The sequence below is a fragment of the Microcebus murinus genome, chromosome 19 (genome assembly GCF_040939455.1).
Source record: "Microcebus murinus isolate Inina chromosome 19, M.murinus_Inina_mat1.0, whole genome shotgun sequence".
Classification (NCBI taxonomy): domain Eukaryota; kingdom Metazoa; phylum Chordata; class Mammalia; order Primates; family Cheirogaleidae; genus Microcebus; species Microcebus murinus.
Window position 1 is genome coordinate 15560820 of NC_134122.1, and position 20713 is coordinate 15581532.

The 20713-nt window shown below is 37.0% G+C and overlaps 1 protein-coding gene across 2 annotated transcripts in view; it reads left to right on the forward strand.

The window, feature by feature from the left end:
* Positions 1-20713, forward strand: part of LOC105885304 (phospholipid-transporting ATPase ABCA3-like) — a 63037-nt gene that overhangs the window by 33870 nt on the left and 8454 nt on the right. For both annotated transcript variants that reach the window (XM_012790140.3, XM_012790141.3), the window contains exons 9-12: positions 3273-3446; positions 10463-10644; positions 12771-12899; positions 16512-16641. In XM_012790140.3, the coding sequence (XP_012645594.2) occupies positions 3273-3446; positions 10463-10644; positions 12771-12899; positions 16512-16641 (615 nt within the window). The remainder of the gene's footprint in view (positions 1-3272; positions 3447-10462; positions 10645-12770; positions 12900-16511; positions 16642-20713) is intronic.

The window sequence follows — 20713 nt, forward strand, 5'->3', positions numbered from 1 at the left end:
TAAAACTAGAAATAAATAACAAAAAGAACTGTCAATGGAAAAGAAGGCAAACTCTGTAAAATAATTTAAAGAGGTTTCTTTTGAGCCAAATTTGAGAACCATAACCCAGAGCCATGCCCAAGAAGGCTTCAGCAAGTGGACTCACTGTGCTTGGGTTACAGTTTGGGTTTTATACATTTCAAGGTGATAGGGGTTATAGGTAAAGTCATAAAGCAATAAATGGAAGGCATACATTGGTATGGCCTGAAAAGGTGGGATACTTCAAAGTGGGGGCTTACAGGTTATAGGTGGGTTTAAAGATTTTTTGATTGGTGAAAGACATCAAGCTTTGTCTAATGGCTTGGGATGTTTTAAGATAATGAGGTCTATTAATCAGAGAAAAGTCACCCAGACATACATTTGTTGTGTAAATCGAGGACCTGCAGGTTTGTCTTGCATACCCTTAGGCCTGTTAATGAGTTACAAAGGATGTCTCCAAGAAGGGAGAGGGACATGATGAGGCATGCCTGACCTCGCTCTGTTGGCCTACTGCTCAGTTTTGGGGTATCCTGTTGGCCAGGAGGGCGTCTATTCAGTCAGCTGGGTAGAGGGGGCAAGACTTAAGATTTTATTTTATCTCACAGAACTTGGAAACTACACAAAGACATGAAATTAAACAACATACTCCTGTAAATCAACAGGTCAATGAGGAAATCAAAAGAGAATTTAAAAAATATCTTGAGACAAATGAAAATGAAAATATAACTTACCAAAACTTATGGAATGTAGCAAAAGCTGTCCTGCAAGGGAAGTTTATAGCAACAAGTGGCTATGTTAAAAAAGAGGAAGGATCTCAAATAAACAACCTAAGTAGGCACTAGAAAAACAAGAACAAAATAAATCCAAAATTAGTAGAAGGAAAGAAATAGTAATTATCAGAGCAGGAATAAATGAAATAGAGACTAAAAAAACAAAAAAAAATCAATAAAATGAAGAATTTGTCTTTTGAAAAGGTAAATAAAATTGACAAAACTTTAGCAAGACTAACCAAGAAAAAAAAGAAGACTCAAAAAAGGAGACTTTACAAGTGATATCACAGAAATAAGATGGATAATAAGACAGTATTGTGAATAATTATATCTCAACAAATTGGATAACCTGGAAGAAATGGATAAATCCCCTGGATGCATACAACCTTGCAAGGTAGAATACTGAGGAAATAGGAGGTCTGAACAGAATAGAGAGGAAATTTGAATTGGTATTGAAAGTCTCCTATCAAAGAAAAGCCTAGAACCTAATGGTCACTGCTAAATTCTACCAAATATTTAAAGAATATTAATTCTCCTCAAGCTATTCAGGAAAATTGAAGAGGAGGGAATACTTCCAAATTCATCCTACGAGGCCAGAATTACCCTGATATCAAACCTGAACAAAGACATAAGAATGAAAAAAAAGAAAGAAAGAAAGAAAAGAAAACAGAAAACCACAGGCCAATATCCCTGATGAACATAGATGCAAAAATCCTCAACAAAATTCTCTCAAAGTGAATTCAACAGCACGTTAAAAAGATTATCCACGATGATTAAGACAAATTCCAAGTTTAATAGCAGAATACTGACAAATTAATGTAAAATTTTATATTTGATAAGTAATTATATATATATGTGTTTCTTTATCCTTCTAGCCATCTAGTTACATATCTAAAGTGTTTTGTTTTGTGTGTATGTGATTCTTGTTTTAATTGCTGTTATTTACTGATACATAGTAGTTGTACATATTTTGGGGGCACACATGTTATTGTGATACATGTATACAATATGTAACGGTTAAATCAGGGTAATTGGGAGATCCAGCTCCTCAAACATTTCTCTTTCTATTGTGTTCAGAACATTCCAATTCTTTTCTTCTAGCAATGTTTAGATACACAATAAATTATTGTTAACTATGGTTTCCCTACTGTCCTATAAATACTAGAACTTACTCCTTCTATGTAACTGTCTTTTTGTACCTCTTTACCCAACTTCTTTTTATCCTCTTCTCCCCTTTCCCTTCCCAGGCTCTGGTATCGACAATCCTACTCATTTATTTATTTATTTATTTATTTTTGAGGCAGAGCCTGCACTCTGTTGCGCAGGCTAGAGTGCCTTGGTGTCAGCCTAGCTCACAACAACCTCAAACTCCTGGGCTCAAACAATCCTTCTGCCTCATCCTCCCGTGTAGCTGGGACTACAGGCATGCGCCACCATGCCCGGCTAATTTTTTCTATATATTTTTAGTTGGCCAATTAATTTCTTTCTATTTTTAGTAGAGACGGGGTCTCGCTCTTGCTCAGGCTGGTTTCGAACTCCTGACCTTGAGCTATCCGCTGGCCTCAGCCTCCCAGAGTGCTAGGATTATAGGCATGAGCCACTGTGCCTGGCCCTACAATCTTCCTCTTTACCTCCATAAGATCTACTGTTTTAGCTCCCAAATGTGAGTGAGAATATGTGATTTTGTCTTTCTCCATGGCAGAAATGTTAACTCTCCCCAGGGGATGATAAAATTAACTATGATCTTTTCAATTTTTCCTTTATAATGTCCATCAAAGTAAAATTACAAGGAATGCACATATAGAAAGGACTTACTAACTTAATACCAGGGAAAATATGTGCCATAGAAATCCACAAATAATTCAGATATTGGATTTGTTAGACAAGAACTTTGTAAGAAACATGATTTATAAATTTGGAAAAAATATCAAAGAGGAAGAATTTCATCTGATGTCTGGAATATATGAATAAAAATCTCAAATGGACATATTAGACCTAAAAAAGAAACAATTGAAATTGAGACATTGATAGGAATAATAGCAGACAGACACATTTGAATGGAGTCCGAATTAATTGGAAGGCTTGTGAGTAGAAAATATACAGATTTAAACATTATCAGGTTTTTCATATTTTGTCAACCACAATTCCAAAATAAATGGAAACAGTGTACCTATATTCATTGCTTTTTTTAAATGAGTAGATAGACACAATAATTGCATAAAAGGGAGAAGAATAAATTCCAAGAAATTTCTTCCTCATATCATTCATTCATTCATCTAAGCACAAATGCTTACTGAGCACCTACTCTGTATTAGACACTGTGCTACTAGCTAGTGATAAAGTGGGGAAGAAAATAATTTCCCCTCTTTTTTAGTTTACACTCTATAAATTGTACTACTAATACGTAATAAAATGAGGGTATTTTTATTTGAAGCATTTGCAGCTTTTGTAAACTGACTCTGTATTTTCCTTCTTACTTTTCAGCTGCTTTTGCTGTTGCTTTTGGCGGTTTCCTCTATTTTCTCAACTTGCCATATGTGATCATCAGTGGAGAATACATACATGCGATGAGCCTCAGGAAGAAGCTCTTTCCTTGTCTCTTTTTAAATACTGCTTTACGTATGGGGATTGATTTACTAATCAAGATGGAAATGAAGGGTGAGTCTTTCCTTTGTAAAAATGCCTTTGATGATTTTATTCCCAATAAGAAAAGACAGGTGAAGTGGTGTTGGGGTAGGGTAGTTAGTGAGGGGTGATTTTAGTGTTTCTTAGATATAGTACTAGGACTATACTATTTATCACAGAAGTTATATATGTATACTAAATATAAATATACACACATTTATGCATGCAAATATATATATAAATATGGAAATGTAAGTAAATAAATGTTTATATTATATATAAAATTATATATTTGTAGGCATATGTATGTTCAAATTTTATCTATAATAGTGGTCTCATCTGGGGGTCAATTTTGCCACCCAGAGTACAATAGCCATGTCTGGAGATATTTTTGGTCTTTGATTGTCATGACTAAAGAGTGCTACCTATTGTGGGTAGAGGCCACAAATGCTATTAAATATTCTACAAAGTACAGGAGAGTCCCCACAACATAGAATTATCCAGCTCCAAATGTTAATAGGGCTGAGGTTGACAGACCCTGGTCAATGTCCATATATTAAAATCTGTGAGGCCGGGTGTGGTGGCTCATACCTGTAATCCTAGCACTCTGGGAGGCCAAGGTGGGTGGATTGCTCGAGGTCAGGAGTTCGAAACCAGCCTGAGCAAGAGCAAGACCCCGTCTCTACCAAAAATAGAAATTAATTGACCAACTAAAAAAAATATATATAGAAAAAATTAGCCGGGCATGGTGGCGCATGCCTGTAGTCCCAGCTACTCGGGAGGCTGAAGCAGAAGGATCGCTTGAGCCCAGGAGATTGAGGTTGCTGTGAGCTAGGCTGATGCCACGGCACTCACTCTAGCCTGGGCAACAAAGTGAGACTCTGTCTCAAAAAAAAAAAAAATCTGTGAGTTCATTCTGTTACACTTAATTCCAATCCAACAAAAAAGTTTCTTCCTAGCTCTCCCTCATTCCATATTTTCATCTCCTTTTCCAACCACGAGATACCTGGCTCCCCCCATTATCATTTATATTTCTTTATTCATTTGCTCAGTTTTATAATACTAAGAAAGTAGTTACAGAATTGCTAATCCATACCCCTGTGAACAAAAAATATACTGGGTATGATACTTGCTTGTAATTATTTTTTAAAATTAAATTTGTTATTGTTTTAAATTGAGAAATAAAATTTTATGTATTCACTGTGTACAACACAAATGTTTTAACCATGGTAGAATGGTTAAACCTAGTTAGTTAATATATGTATTACCTCACATAGTTATCATTTTTGTGGGAGCTTTCAAATCTGGTGTTTCATTATTGATTTTTCTGTCTGGATGAGCTAACCATTATTGAAAATTAGATATTGAAATCCCCTACTATTTTTGTGCTGGTGTCTATTCCTCCTTTCAGATCTGGTAATAATTTTATTATGTATTTAGGTGCTCCTAATGCATATTGGGTACATAGACATTTGTAATTGTCATGTTATCTTGATAAATTGGTTCTTTGGGGGTGTTCTTTCAGCTTCATGAATCTGAATATCCATTTCCCTCCCAAGATTTAAAAAATTTCAGCCATTATTTCTTTCAATAAAATTCTACCTGTTATTCTTTTCTCCTTTGTAATGCATATATTAGTTTACTTGATGATGTCTCGTAAATCCTGTAGTCTTTCTTCACTCATTTTCATTTTTTTCCTTTTTCTCCTCTGACTGAATAATTTCAAATGACATGTCTTTGAATTCACAGACTCTGCTGCTGAGTCAAGCCTGCTGTTGCATTTATTGCATTTTTAAATTTTATTCAGTGCCTATCTTAAAAATCATTTATTTTTTAAGTTGGCAAATAAGTATTATATATATTTAGGGCATACAACATGATGTATTGTAATATGTACAGTAGTATCCCCTCATCCATGTTTTTGCTTTTCATGGTTTCAGTTATCTCTGGTCAACTGTGGTCTGAAAATATTAAATGGAAAACTCCAGAAATAAATAATGTATGAGTTTTATGTTACATGCCACTCTGAGTACCATGATGAAATCTTACATTGTCCTGCTCCATCCCATCCCAGGACATGAATCATTTCTTTGTCCAGAGTATCCATGTTATATATGCTACCTGCCTATCTCATTTAGTAGCTGTCTCATCTGATGTATTGTCAGAAGGTTAATAGTAGCCTAATGCTACATCATAATGCCTATGTCATTCACCTCAATTCATCTCATCACATAAGCATTGTATCATCTCATATCATCATGAGAAGAATAAGGGTGAGTATAGTACAAAATAGCCTATTGTATATAGGATATTTTGAGAGAGAGAGAGACCACATACATATACTTTTTTACAGAATATTGTTATAATTATTTTATTATTAGTTATTATTGTTAATCTCTTACTGTACCTAATTTGTAAATTAAACTTTGTCATAGATATTTAGGAAAAAACATAGTACATAGGGTTCAGTACTACCCATGATTACAGGCATCCACTTGGAGTCCTGGAATATATCCCCTGTGGATAAGGGGGGCTGCTGTATACATTGTGGAATGGCTTAAGAAAGCAAACTAACATATGCATTAGCTCATATACTTACTCTTTGTGGTGAGAACACTCAAAATCTACTCTCAGAAATTTTCAAGTATATACAATATACTGTTATTAACTATAGTCACCATATTGTATAGTATACTTCTTGGAGTAGTATTCTAGACAGGATTCCTCCTGTCTAACTGAATTTTTTTTTCAGCATGTTACAGGGGTACAAATGTTTAGGTTGCATATATTGCCTTTGCCCCACTCAAGTCAGAGCTTCAAGCATGTTCATCCCCCTAGACTGTTTGCACTGCACCCATTAGGTGTTAATATACCTATCTCCTCCTCCCCCCTCCAACCTGCCTGACACACGATGAATGTTACTTCTGTATGTACACATAAGTGTTGATCCCAAAGGCAATCATAGCAACAACAAAAATAAATAAATGGGACCTGATCAAATTAAAAAGTTTCTGCACAGCCAAGGAAACTATCACAAGAGCAAACAACCTACAGAATGGGAGAAAATATTCGCATGCTATACATCTGATAAAGGGCTGATAACTAGAATCTATATAGAACTCAGGAAAATCATCAACAAAAATCAAACAACCTCATTAAAAAGTGGGCAAATGACATGAATAGAAACTAACAGAAATTTTGTATCCCCTGATGAACGTATCTTCAACTCTCCCCACCAGCCCCTGGTAACCACCATTATTCTCTGCTTCTTTGAGTTCAAATTTTTTAGATTCTGCATGTAAGTATGACAATGTAGCATTTTTCTTTTTGTGTTTGGCTTATCTCACTGAACATAATGTCCTCTAGGTTCATCCATGTTATCACAAATGACAGGATTTCCTTGTTTGTTTAAAGATTGAATAGTATTCATTGTGTATACATACCACATTTACTTTATCTATTCATCCACTTACACTTAATTGACTTTATATCTTTATATTATAGATCATGCTGCAATGACTATGAAAGTCCAGGTATCTCTTCAACATACGGTTTTCATTTACTTGGGACATGTATCTTGTAGTGAGATTGCTGGATAAGGTAGTTATATTTTTAATATTTTGAGGAATCTTCATACTGTTGGCTTTAATGCCTGTACTAAGTTACATTCCCACCAACAGTGTAGTGTGCAAGGGTTCCATCTTCTCCACATCCTTACCAACACTTTTTATCTTTTTGATATTAGCCATTCTAGCAGGTGTGAGGTGATATCTCATTGTGGTTTTAATTTGCATTTTCCTGATGGTAAACTTTCTTTTATATACATACTGGCCCTTTGTATGTCTTCTTTGAGAATTTTCTATTCAGGTCCTTTGCTCATTTCTAATTGGATTATTTATTGTTTTGCTATCAAGCTGTTTCACCTCTTAACATATTTTGCATATTAGCCCCTTACATACATGGCTTAAAAATATTTTCTCATATTCCACTTTCTTGATTTTTTACTTTGTTGTCCAAAACTTTTTAAAAAATGTGATCTCATTTGTCTTTTTTGCTTTATTACCTGTGATTTTAGTGCCAAATTAAAAACAAAATTGTCCTGACTAATATCATGGAGTTTTACCCCTATTCTTTTCTTCTAAATTTTATAGTTTCAGGTCTTACATTTAAATATTTAACCCATTTTGAATTGATTTGTGCATATGGTATGAGATTAGGGTCTAATTTCATCTGCATGTAGATATCCATATTCTCTGCACTATTTATTGAAGAATCTAGCCTTTTGCCATTGTGTGTCTGAAATCAATTGACCATAAATTTGTGGATTTATTTCTGGGTTTTCTATTCTATCCCATTGGACTTTAGCTCTAGAGTTTCTGTTTGGTTCTTTTTATAATTTTTATCTTTCTCTTGAACTTCTTATTTGTTCATGTTTTGTTTTCTTGATATCATCCATTTGTCTATCTGTGTTCTCTTATAGCTCTCTGAGCTTCTTTAAAACAATTTTTAAATTCTGTCAGGGATTTCATAGATCTCCATTTCTTTGGGTTTAGTGTCTAGAAAATTATTGTATTCCCTTTTTTGTGTCATGTTTTCTTGATTTTTTATGTCCCTTGTAATCCTGCATTGATGCCTGTCTGTGCCTTCAAAGAAGTAGTTGCCTCTTTTAGGCCTTACAAACTGGCTTCAGTGGGGAGGGACCTTCACTTATGGCTGTTCGTGAGGGCACCAACTGGGTGGGTACAGCAGTGGCTCTGACTTTAGGGGAGGGCAGGGGCTTGGACTCTAAGCAGCTCTATCATTAGAGGCAAGCATTGGGATAGACTTCATGGGTTCTGAATGGCTAAGGCTGCAGGTGTTTGTCATGCCATCAATAGCTACTGGGGTCCTTAGCAGCAAATGCTGCTATGTTCTTACTGTCCTCCTTTTCCCCTATGGAGGTATGCTGTGCTGAGATCTCTTTTGGCACCATAGTCCAGGTCACAGGTGTGTGCACAGTGGGTGGAAATGCCAGAATCTAGGGTGCAGGTAGACATGTATGCAGTAGGGGCAGTATTAGAGTCTAGGGACTGACACACATGTGGTGACACCAGAGTTTGGGGCATAGGTTCAAGTAGAGTGGTGCTGGGGTCAGGGGCAGGGGTGCACACGCAGCAGCTGTCACAGTTGAGTCTGGGGCATGAGCATGCTTGTGGCAGCACCAGGGTCTGGGGTATAGGCATGAGCTAAGGGCCAGTTGGTTCTGCATCACAAGTGTGCACAGTAGTCCTGGAGTGGTGAGGGGTACAGGGGGTTAAGCCCTGGGGATAGGGGATATTGGCTGCTCCAGCTGCACGGGGGTTCAGCAGCATGTGTAGCTCTGTCAGCTTCAGCCAGTATGAGTGAAGATTGTGGGAGCCCTGCCCTCAGAGGCAAAAGCTTCAGGTGTCTACTGTGGCAGTGAAAGCTATTGTGCTCCTTGGTGATGAAGACTGCTGGGTCTTCCTACTCTCCTTTTTGCCAGTGGAAGGAGGTTGTAGCTGAGGAATATCCCTTTGTCACCGGAGTGTTCTTGGTTGGGCTGATGCAGGCAAGATGCTTCCTGTGCTTTTCTATGCTTTCGTACTAAGTATGTGTGCTCTACTGGTTTACTGCAACCTCTTCATTATACACTCACGGTCTACACAAGCTGTTTTCTGGTGGGTGGTTGTTAAATTGTTGATTTTGTTGATGGATGCATGCTGGGACCTCTTAGTTTGCCATCTTGCTCTATTCTTAATTTTTAAAAATTCTTGGTCTGATGATTTCAATATTCCTGCCATATCTGATTCTTTTTGATAGTTGTTCAATGTCTTCAAACTGTGTTTTTTTGCCTTTTGGTATGCCCTGAATTTTTTTTGTTAAAGGATGGGCATGATACACTAGCTAGGAGGAACTGCAGTAAATATGTTTTTGGGTAATGCAGTAGCAAAGTCTAGAGGGAGGGAAAGCATCATATAGTCCTATGATTAGGTCTTAGACTTTTGGTGAGCCTACACCCATGGACTACGAACTTCATCAGTGCTTTTCAGTTTTTTTTCCCCTCTCTTATGTGTGATGGGCTGGCTAGAAGGGGCTGAAAGTATTTCCCTTCCTCCGGGTAGGTTAGACTCTGATAAAACCCCAGAATGTTAGGCTCTGAGAAAATAGTTTCTCTCAGGGAAAGACTACTTAAGAAGAATGGAATTCTCTGATATATATCAAAACAGTTTCTTTTTCCCTACCCCTTGCCAGAAGAATTTGTTTTCTCTGATATTCACATTTTAAGAAGTTGATAGGGCTCCTGGAGATAAAATTCATAAATTTTACGTGACTCGGTCCCCATAGCATTTTAAAGCCTCAATATTTGTTCACACTGAGCCTCTGGAAATGTGTCATACAGCTCAGATTCTCCTGCTCTAGTGCTAGTTCCCTCAAGGTCTCTACTCAGTGATTTCTGCTCCAGTAAATTGTGATTCTGTGTGTCGCCCATCTGCCTTTCCATTTCTGGGGCAGATGGTTTGTGGTGTAACCTTACTTCTCTAATGATTCTAAGAACTGTTGATTTTTCAGTTTGTTCAGCTTTTCTACTTGTTAGGATGGAGTGGTGACTACTAAGCTACTTCCATGCTGGCTTAGAAACCAGAAGTTAAACCTCGTTTTTGTTGTTGATGAATATATCTCAAAATTTATATCTTTCCCTGGCTATTTGAATGAAGATTATCATGAGAGAGAATGGAGGGGGAGGGTTGCCATCACAGCCTATATATCTGTTTACTGCTTTAAGATGTGGACTATGTGTGATTGTTTGTCACTACTGACTTTTAGTTGGGGTTGTCTATGGAAAGAGGCACCTTACATCATTATTAACTTCAATTTTATCTTAGACAACTTAAATTTAAAGGTATTAGCAGATAGCAGATTGACAGTACCTGTCTTCAGAGAATATCAGTGCATTTTTCTCATCCATTGTTTAATTATGAAGCAGCTGGGTAACTTTGTTCTAGTCACAGCTGGGCATCTGAAGTAACCTGTCTCCTATTACATTTCAGGGTATGGTGTTCGGTGGAATAATCTCTTTTCACCAGTGAGCCCAGATGATAACTTAACTTTTGCCCATATTATGGGAATGTTTTTAATTGATGCTTTCTTGTATGGCCTTGTCGCCTGGTATGTAGATTCTGTCTTTCCAGGAAAGTATGGTGTACCCAAGCCATGGTATTTCTTCTTGCAGGTGAGTTCTAATGCTTCCATCATTGGGGCAAACCCCAGCCCTTATGTACTTAGTTTGTAGAAAAGAGAACACCCTTACCTTTAACACCTTCCCCATGGTGCCTTACCATTATTGTACTAACACAGGTTTTGTTTTTTTTCCTTCTCAACTAAAGCCATTATGAGTTAACTTTGTAACATGTATAATAGAATCAAATGGTTTTCTGCAAAAGAAGTCCCATTTGGATGAATATGTGGTGGGGTCCTTAGATCCTAGTGAGTAGAGATAAATTGTCCTATATCTGGCCTAAAACTATCAGCTTTCTTTCCACAATTAGTCTTGGTTGCTCAGAATTAAAATCATATCAAAGTGGGGAGTTGTCGGTATCTTAGCCTCCATTTTCAGTCCTCTTCCTTAGCATTCTGTGGTTCAAAGCAGTGGCCCCCAAACTTTTTGGTCTTGGAACTCCTTTGTAGTCTTATGAATTATTGAGCACCCAAAAGAGCCTTGGTTAATGTAAATTATATGTATCCATATTTGTCATATTAGTAATTAAAACTGATGAAATTTTAAATATTTATCAATTTATTTTAAAATATGACCAATAAACCCAATACATATTGAAGTATATAACATTTTTTGTGTGAAAATAACTATTATTTCAAAACAAAAAAGTGAGAATAGCATGTTTTACATTTTTGTAAATATTTTTCATACCTGTTTAATAGAAGATGACTGTATTCTCATATCTGATTCTACACTCAATATGTTGTGTTATTTTGTTCTGGTTAAAATGTATGAAGAAAATATGGCCTCACATGGATAATATAGTTGAAATAAGGAGGAGTATTTAGAAAGCCTTTTCAGTAAATGTGGATGTTCTTCTTTGAGACATCACCAAAACTCAACTAATATTAGTTTACTAACAGCTGAAGTTTAGAATCTGAAAACATATTAGTGAACATTTCTTACTCTGTTAGAATAATCTTCACGTATATCTTGGAAGCTGAATAGATTTTTAAGTATGCATAATTTTACAACATAACATGTTAGTCATTTGGAAAATATTGGTTTATTGAGTTATGTATACCTTACAAGTGATAACACATTTTATTATACAGTATCAAAACATCACACTTATTAATATCAATGTGATATCATTACAATGGTTTTTAAGAATTGGAACTCTGTCACACTCACAAAAGTGGATACAAATTTTTCAAAATTCTAATTTTCACTTGAAAGCTTGATATTATTGGCAATTGATACTGTCAGCTGAAATGACAGTATGAAACTTTATTAATTTTCAGGAAAATGTCTGCTAGATATCCAAGTCTGAGTAACCATAATTTTTATGTCTGTCATTCTTTTGGGCACACAACAGTATTCCATGAGAAAAGTGGCTATTTAACAATTTGGCTCAAGCAATGACAAAAGTAATTTTCCTCTTGGTTTCCATTATCTTTCCAAGTGCTGCAGAAGTGCTTTATGTGTGCTTCTCATTTCATCACATGGAATTTTTGTTTTAAAAAAAAACACTTGCATTCAAGGACTAAAACCTAATAAATTACTTTTACTTCTTCATCAAAGATATTATTAGGTGAAACAGGCTTTTTTCCCCCGTAAGTATCTTGTGGTAAGAAGACGATGACTGCTTTGTACAGTTTTATTCTACTCCTTTGATTTGTATCAAGGCACTAGCAGTTTTACATACCATTGCTTTTATACCATCAATGAAAATGTCAACACAGTAAAAAATGGCAAACAATATATTTTTAAAAATATTATTATGAAAATAATTTTGACCTCACAGACCCATTGAAAGGATCTTGGCATCTCCAGGGTGCTGCTGACCACACATCCACATAAAGAAACCTGAGTTACAGTACTACCATGCTTTTCACCATGCCATTTTGAGGCAATACTATTTTGCCTCTCTTCTTAGACCACGACATTTTAAATAGTGTGTTTGTTCTGTGGTTATTCTGTAGGAATTCATATTTTAGGCAACTTGCTTCCAAATTTAGATTCAGGTTATTTGCTGTCACTTATCTTTACAACCAGAGTGAAACAAGCTAAAGAGTTCTCAGGCTAAGAGTGTTTTGTTTTTCAGAGACATCATAATGATTATGTTTTTGTTCTTTTAGGAATCCTATTGGTGTGGGAAACCAAATAAAAAGGAAGAATCCTATCCATCTGATATGTTGGAAAATGATTGCTTTGAAGCTGAACCTCTTGGTTTGGTGGCTGGTATTAGAATCCAGCGTTTGAACAAGGTATTGTTTTACAGGTCTCTGTTCCTTGGTAAGACTAAAAGTTAATTTACAATATATATTAAATGTTTGTCACTGACCATAACCGTACCTTTATGTTAATTAAAGGTTGTAGTCAGCATGTTTACCTTGTTTGACAAGATAAAAATGAAATATATGCAAATAAAACACAAATCAATGTGTTTTCTCTCTCCTTTCTCCAGAACAGAATCTAGATTGGATAGATCTTAGTGTCTTATACAGTACTACCAGTATAAGAGGTATAGTTGGAACTGCGATGATTAGATATGTAATTATTAATTTCTAGTCATAGCTGTGGTTTTATTTGTTCTACAAGCTAGGCATTGTGCTGTTGGACTGAACTATCCTTTGTTCAAGTATTTGGTGAAAAGATAGGCTTAGATATTTCATTTTATCTGGATCAGTTGCATGAATGTATTATTCAGGTAACCCATATATCTGCTGGCATCCTCTTACCATACAAGAAGCTGTTTAAGCATACCTAGAATCTTTAATCTCACAACTCACGGAAATTAAAATACCTTTTTTTTTTTTTTTTTTTACATCTGTCAACCTGTAGGAGTAAAATACCTTTTTAAAATCACTACAAATTGTCTGTATGTGTCAAGGAAGAAAAGTCCCTTATGTTCTTGTGGTTTTCTCTATCTCCAACATACTGCATGTATATTCTGGTGTGATCACATCAACCAAGACGTAAAACTTAGCCTTTTCACTGGTTTTCCTCCGGAAATCCATTCACGTCAATAATTTTCTGAATATTTTTAAGGTTTAATACAGATTTGGGCTTGATGGGGTTATATTAAGGAACACATGAGCTATGGCCATTTCTCTTTCTTTCTTTTTTTTTTTTTTTTTTGAGACAGAGTCTCACTTTGTTGCCCAGGCTAGAGTGGGTGCCGTGGCATCAGCCTAGCTCACAGCAACCTCAATCTCCTGGGCTCAAGCAATCCTGCTGCCTCAGCCTCCCCAGTAGCTGGGACTACAGGCATGTGCCACCATGCCCAGCTAAGTTTTTCTATATATATTAGTTGGCCAATTAATTTCTTTCTATTTATAGTAGAAACGGGGTCTTGCTCTTGCTCAGGCTGGTTTCAAACTCCTGACCTCGAGCAATCCGCCCGCCCCAGCCTCCCAGAGTGCTAGGATTACAGGTGTGAGCCACTGCGCCCAGCCCATTTTCCTTTCTTTACTCACCTATGTCTCCTCTTATCTCTCTGATGTTTAGAATTTATTTCCAAGATCACCCTGAGATTTTCCTCTAATGTTTAGAGCATTTATCTCTCCCCAGATCTTTCCCCCAGACCTGCTTGTCAAGACTCATGAGTGCTCAGAAGAACCAAGGACCTTCCATGTACCAGTTTTTATTTATTAATTCAAGAAATTCAACAATTAGTTTCTGAAAAGCTATCGTTTTCCAGAAACTGATTCATGCTTGGTATATAGTTGTGGACAAAGCAGATAAAATTCTTATTTCAAAGGGTATGTGTCCAAACATAAGATAGGGTTACTTCTTCTAAATAGGATGGAGAAGATCATGGCAGCCCAGCACTAAAAATGAAAAACACTAGAAGATGATGGATGAATTATATTTATCAGACAGCTGTAGAAACAATGTTCTTTTCTCTTTTTTATTTCAAAATATTAAGGGGTACAAATGTTTTTGTTACATGGATGAATTGTATTATATAATGATGAAGTTGGGGCTTTTAGTGTACTTATCACTAAAGTAGGGTACATTGTACCCAATAGGTACATTTTTATCCCTTACTCCCTGACACCCTCCCCCTTCTTAGTTTTTCCAGTATTCTTTACACTGCTATATTCTTCCAGTATTCTTTACACTATATAATTCTTCCAGTATTCTTTACACTGCTATATGACCATGTATACCCATAATTTAGCTCCCACTTATTAGTGACAACATGTGGTGTTTTTTCAATTCCTGAGATACTACACTTAGGATAGTCATCTCCAGTTCCATCCAAGTTGCTGCAAAAGACAGTCTTTCATTCCTTTTTATGCCTGAGTAGTACTCCATGGTATATACATACCACATTTTGTTAATCCAGTCATGAATTGATGGGCGCTTAGATTGATGCCATATCTTCGCAATTGTGAATTGTGCTGTGATAAACATTTAGGTGCAGTTGTCTTTTTGATACAATCAGGGAGCCAGGGCTCTCCTCCTGCCTGGGACCTATTGAGGCAGTCACTGCCAGGCTTCTCCCATGGCACCTGTGGTGCCTGTTCTCCTTGCCTCCTCCCTGAGGGAGAGGGGTGCTTGGCTCCCAGTCACAGGCATGCAAGAACATTTTCTCTTCCTGCTCCCTCCCCAGCCTGGCTGGGGCAGTGCAGAGGTGGCTGCAGCAAAGCCAAGCCCTGTGCAGACCAGATACTCTGTACCTGAGAGCTCATAATGGTGTCAGCTGCAGTAGTCACTGGGTTCCTGCTGTGCCCACTCTCTGCTGCAATGTCACAAGCATCTCTCTGATAAGTTCAAAGGTCTGCATCAGTGTTGGGGTTCCCCTCATAGCTTGGGCCACAGTGTCTGTATGGGGATCATTTAGTCCTGAGTTTTTCTCCTCCTTTCCTTCCCCACATGTGGATGCTTCCCCAAGTACTTTCCAATCTTGCCAAGTGGATCACCCTGTCACCTTCTCCTTCACTCTGATTTTCCCCCATTACTTCTCCAATGTGTCACAGTGCTCTCTCCAAGAAGGCCCATCCATAGCTGGACCTATAACTTCTCCCTTGAGAGTAGCACACATGGGAAGCTACCATCTTGTCTCACTCTCCCAGACTGTGTTTTTATCAGTTCCATAAGCATGTTGCCTTTTGGTTAGTAGTTTAAAAAATAAATGACTTCAGAGTATCTTCTTTGGCTATCTTATATAAAGGAGCATTCTTGATTGATGTTTCATACAGTGTCTAATCATTTATATTATATGCTTTTGTTTTGTGTTGGTTTCTTCTACTAGCATTTTTCTTTCATGACAGTAGGAGCCATGTCTCTCTTGTTTGTAATGTATTCACTGTACCTTACACAGTGTGTGTATACCAAATAGTGGGCACTCAGCAATTATTTTTTGAATGAATGAATTGATTAGTTGTGCTCATTAGCTGATTATGAGATAGAGAGAGATATCTAAGGTAAGTCCCAAGTTTCTAGCTTGTACATCTAGGTAATGAATGGTGCAACTCATGGAGATAAAGAATATGCAAGAGCAATACATTTTTAGGTGTGATAATGAGTGAAATTTGAAGTGCCTGTAGGACAACCAAGTACAGTGGGTTTCCAGAAGATAATTCTGCAATGTAGAGAAAGATGTTGACTGGAGCATTCTTGTGGCATTATCACCTTCAAGACAGTAATTGGGACAAAGGGGGATTAGATAAGATTGTTCAGGGGGACTTTGTAGACCTACTTTGCAAGTTCACCCATATATTGCTTCTAAGTATTATTTATTTTTTACTTTATAGTTTGATTTCCCACCCTCTTAAGATTAATGATCTTTTTTCTTCTCTAGATAATTAATATGAGTGCTTGTCCTTTATAAGTAATAGAAATGAAGTTAGTATTTTTTCTTTTTACAGGAATTTATATCATATAATACTACCATAAGAGCAATAAAAGATTTATCTTTGAATTTATATGAGGGACAAATCACTGTTCTTTTGGGACCTAATGGAGCAGGAAAGACAACAGCCTTATCCATTCTCACAGGTATGTATTCAGGGTCACTGTGAATGGAGACACTGTTGACTAAGCTATAAGGCTTCTGTGTACACTCTTTTAAATTTTTTAAATTGACACATGTAATTATACATATTTATGGGGTACAATGTGATGTTTTGATACATGTATACATTATATAATTATCAAATCAGGGTAATTAACATATCCATCACCTACAACATTTATCATTTCTTTGTGGTGGGAACATACAAAATCCTCTCTTCAGCTATCTTGTCATACAATACCTTTTGTTGAATGTAGTCACCCTACTGCTATCTACTGATCTAAATAGCTGCTGATAATCTAATGGATATTTTCTTACATATAACTTGACACTTTTCTTTTCTGCTTTTAAAACTCTTTATTTCTGATTTTTTACAGTTTGATTATAATGTGTCTCAGAAAAGACCTTTTTAGATTGAATCTATTTGGGAGATCATGAGCCTCCTGAATCTGGATGTACATATTTCTCCCAAGACTTGGGAAGTTTTCAGCTATTATTTCATTAAATATGTTTTGTGTGCTTTCCCCATCTTTTTCTTTCACACACTTCTGGAATACAAAAATTTATTCACTAAATATTGTCCCATGAGGCCTGCAGGGCTTCTTCATTTCATTCTTTTTTAGTCTTATTTCTTTTTTATCCTCTGGCTGGGTTATTGGAAAATACTTACCTTAAAGTTTAGAAATTCTCTCTTCCAGTTGATCTAGTTTGTTGTTGAAGTTCTCAATTGTATTTTTTATTTCATTCATTGAATTTTTCAATTCTAAGATTTCTTTTTTGTTCTTTTTTATGATGTCTATCTCTTTATTGAATTTATCATTCAGATCATGAATTATTTTGATGATTTTGTTAAATAGTTTGTATTCTCCAGTATATCTTTGAGTTTCCTTATGATCATTATTTTGAATGATCTTAGGGCATTTTGTATTTTTTTCTTTTTGGGGGAGACATTTTATATATTTTCTTTTCTTTGGGGTCTATTACTGGGAAATTATTGTCTTCCTTTGCAGGTGTTATGTTTCCATACTTTTTCACATTTCTTTTGTCCTTACATTGATATATGTGCATCTTATGGAACAGTCACTTTTTTCAATTTTATGGAGTAGTTTTTGTAGGAAAAGACTTTTTTTCTTGTAGATGAGTCTTATTGTGTCAATTGGGTATAGTGCATTGTCTTTGGTTCTGGGTGGATGCTGTAGTGTTGTCTCTGTGCAGTTTCTTCAGCTATAATCTATGTCAGTGGTGTCTGCAAGTGCATCAGTAGGAGTTTGTGGTAGCACTAGCTTGATTTTGCTGGAGGTGAGACTATCTGGCTGGTTGTCAGGTGGGCACACAGAGGCGCTACAGATCAGCTGACTTTGCAGTGGACTTGGAAGGGTGTAGGGCCACTGCTAGGCTGATTGTTGGGGCAGGCTAGGCACACATGAGCACAGAAGTTTATCTGGCTCTGGAGTGTGCTTGCTATGAAGGACTGCTTGTTCCATGGGGAGTAGGGCTCAGTGTGGGCTAGGACACTGTGATCATGGCCATTCCACTGGGCATAATCTCTGAGTAGCCAGCGTTGTGATGCTGTAGCCACCTGTGGAATGAAAGTGTTGCCTTGGGAATGGAGAGAAATCATGGCTATTGACCCACAGTAAAGGACACACTCTAGTAGTGGATACAGTTTCAAGGTGGTGTTGTGCTGTAGCAGCCTGGATCATAGAAGGTGAGGTGCGCACAACATGGGCTTCTACTGTAGAGCAATGCATCTGCATGAACTCTAGGCAGCTCTACAAACTGAGTTTAGGGCCTGTGAGGACTGTAACACTCCTCTGTAATAAGCACTGTAGATGTGTATGGAATAGGAACTGCTTGGGGGCCTCGAACTTACCTTTTCTCTGTAAGGAGAAGTCTTTCCTGCCTCAGAGCCAATCCCAGCAGGGAGAAGGGGTAGCAGAGGCAGCATGTTTCACTTACCTCTTGATGCTTCCATCCAGGGTTTCTGTGATCCTTGGTGCTTTCATTACTTTCTTGTGCTACAATGTACTGTTTGTTTTTTTTTTTTTCCGGCATATTATGGGGGTACAGATTTTAAGATTTCAACAAATGCCCATTTCACCCCTCCCCCCACAAGTCTGAGTCTCCAACATGACCATCCCACAGATGGTGCACATCTCACTCATTATATATGTATATACCCGCCCCCTCCCCCCTCTCACCTGCCCAACACCCTATTACTGTAGTACCTATGTGACCACTTAGGCGCTGTTCAGTTAATACCAATTTGCTGGTGAGTATATGTGGTGCTTGTTTTTCCATTCTTGGGAAACTTCACTTAATAGTATGGGTTCCAGCTCTAACCAGGAAAATATAAGATGTGCTATGTCACCATTGTTTCTTAGAGCTGAATAGTACTCCATGGTATACATATACCACATTTTCTTAATCCATTCTTGGATTGATGGGCACTTGGGCTGTTTCCACAGCCTTGCAGTTATGAATTGTGCTGCTATAAACATTTGAGTACAGGTGTCTTTTTTGTAGAGTGTCATTGGATCTTTTGGATAGATGCTCAGCAATGGGATTGCTGGATCAAATGGTAGATTGACTTGTATCACTTTAAGGTATCTCCATAGTGCTTTCCACAGAGGTTGAACTAGTTTGCAGTCCCACCAGCAGTGTAGGAGTGTTCCTCTCTCTCCGCAACCACGCCAGCATTTATTGTTTGGAGACTTTTTGATAAAGGCCATTCTCACAGAAGTTAAGTGATATCTCATTGTGGTTTTGATTTGCATTTCCCTGATGATTAGAGATGTTGAGCATTTTTTCATATGTTTGTTGGCCATTCTTCTGTCTTCTTTAGAAAAGTTTCTGTTCAAGTCCTTTGCCCACTTTTTAATAGGGTTATTTGATTTTGTGGTGCTGATTTTCGAGAGTTCTAAGTATATTCTAGTTATCAGTCCCTTATCGGATGCATAGGATGCAGAAATTTTCTGCCATTCTATAGGTTGTCTGTTTACTTTCATGACTATTTCTTTGGCTGTACAGAAGCTCTGTAGTTTGATCATGTCCCCATTTATTTATTTTTGTTGCTGCTGTGATTGCCTTTGGGGACTTCTTCATAGACTCTTTGCCTAGGCCGATGTCTAGGAGAGTGTTTCCAACATTTTCCTCTAGAATTCTAATAGTTTCATACCTTAGGTTTAAGTCTGTTACCCAGCATGAGTTGATTTTTGTGAGAAGTGAAAGGTATGGGTCCTGTTTTAGCCTTCTACAGGTGGCTATCCAGTTTTCCCAGCACCATTTATTGAAAAGGGATTCTTTTCCCCAGCGTATGTTTTTGTCTGCTTTGTCAAAGATTAGATGGCTATATGAGGATGGTTTTATATCAGGATTCTCAGATCTGTTCCACTGGTCAATATTCCTATTTTTGTGCCAATACCAGATTGTTTTAATTACTACAGCTTTGTAGTATAGTTTGATATCTGGCATATTAATGCCTCCCATTTTGTTTTTGTTGCCTAGAATTGCTTTTGATGTTCGGGGTCTTCTTTGGTTCCATACGAAGCGTAAAATTATTTTTTCTATATCTGTAAAGAATGCTCATGGGATTTTAATAGGTATTGCATTGAATCTGTAAATCAGTTTGTGTAGTATAGACATTTTGATGATGTTGAGTCTGCCGATCCACGAGCATGGAATGGATTTCCATCTGTTTACATCCTCTGCTATTTCCTTCCTCAGTGTTTCATAGTTCTCCATGTAGAGGTCTTTTATGTCCTTGGTTAAGTGTATTTCTAGGTACTTTAATTTCTTTGTTGTTATTGTGAAAGGAATTGAGTCTTTGATTTGATTCTCAATTAGATTGTTGTTCGTGTATATGAATGCCTCTGATTTCTGTGTATTGATTTTGTATCCTGAGACTTTACTCAATTCATTAATCAGTTCCAGGAGTTTCTTGGTTGAATCCTTGGGGTTTTCTAGATATAATATCATATCATCATCAAACAGTGAAAGTTTGATCTCTTCTGCCTCTATTTGGATACCTTTAATTCCATTTTCCTGTCTGATTGC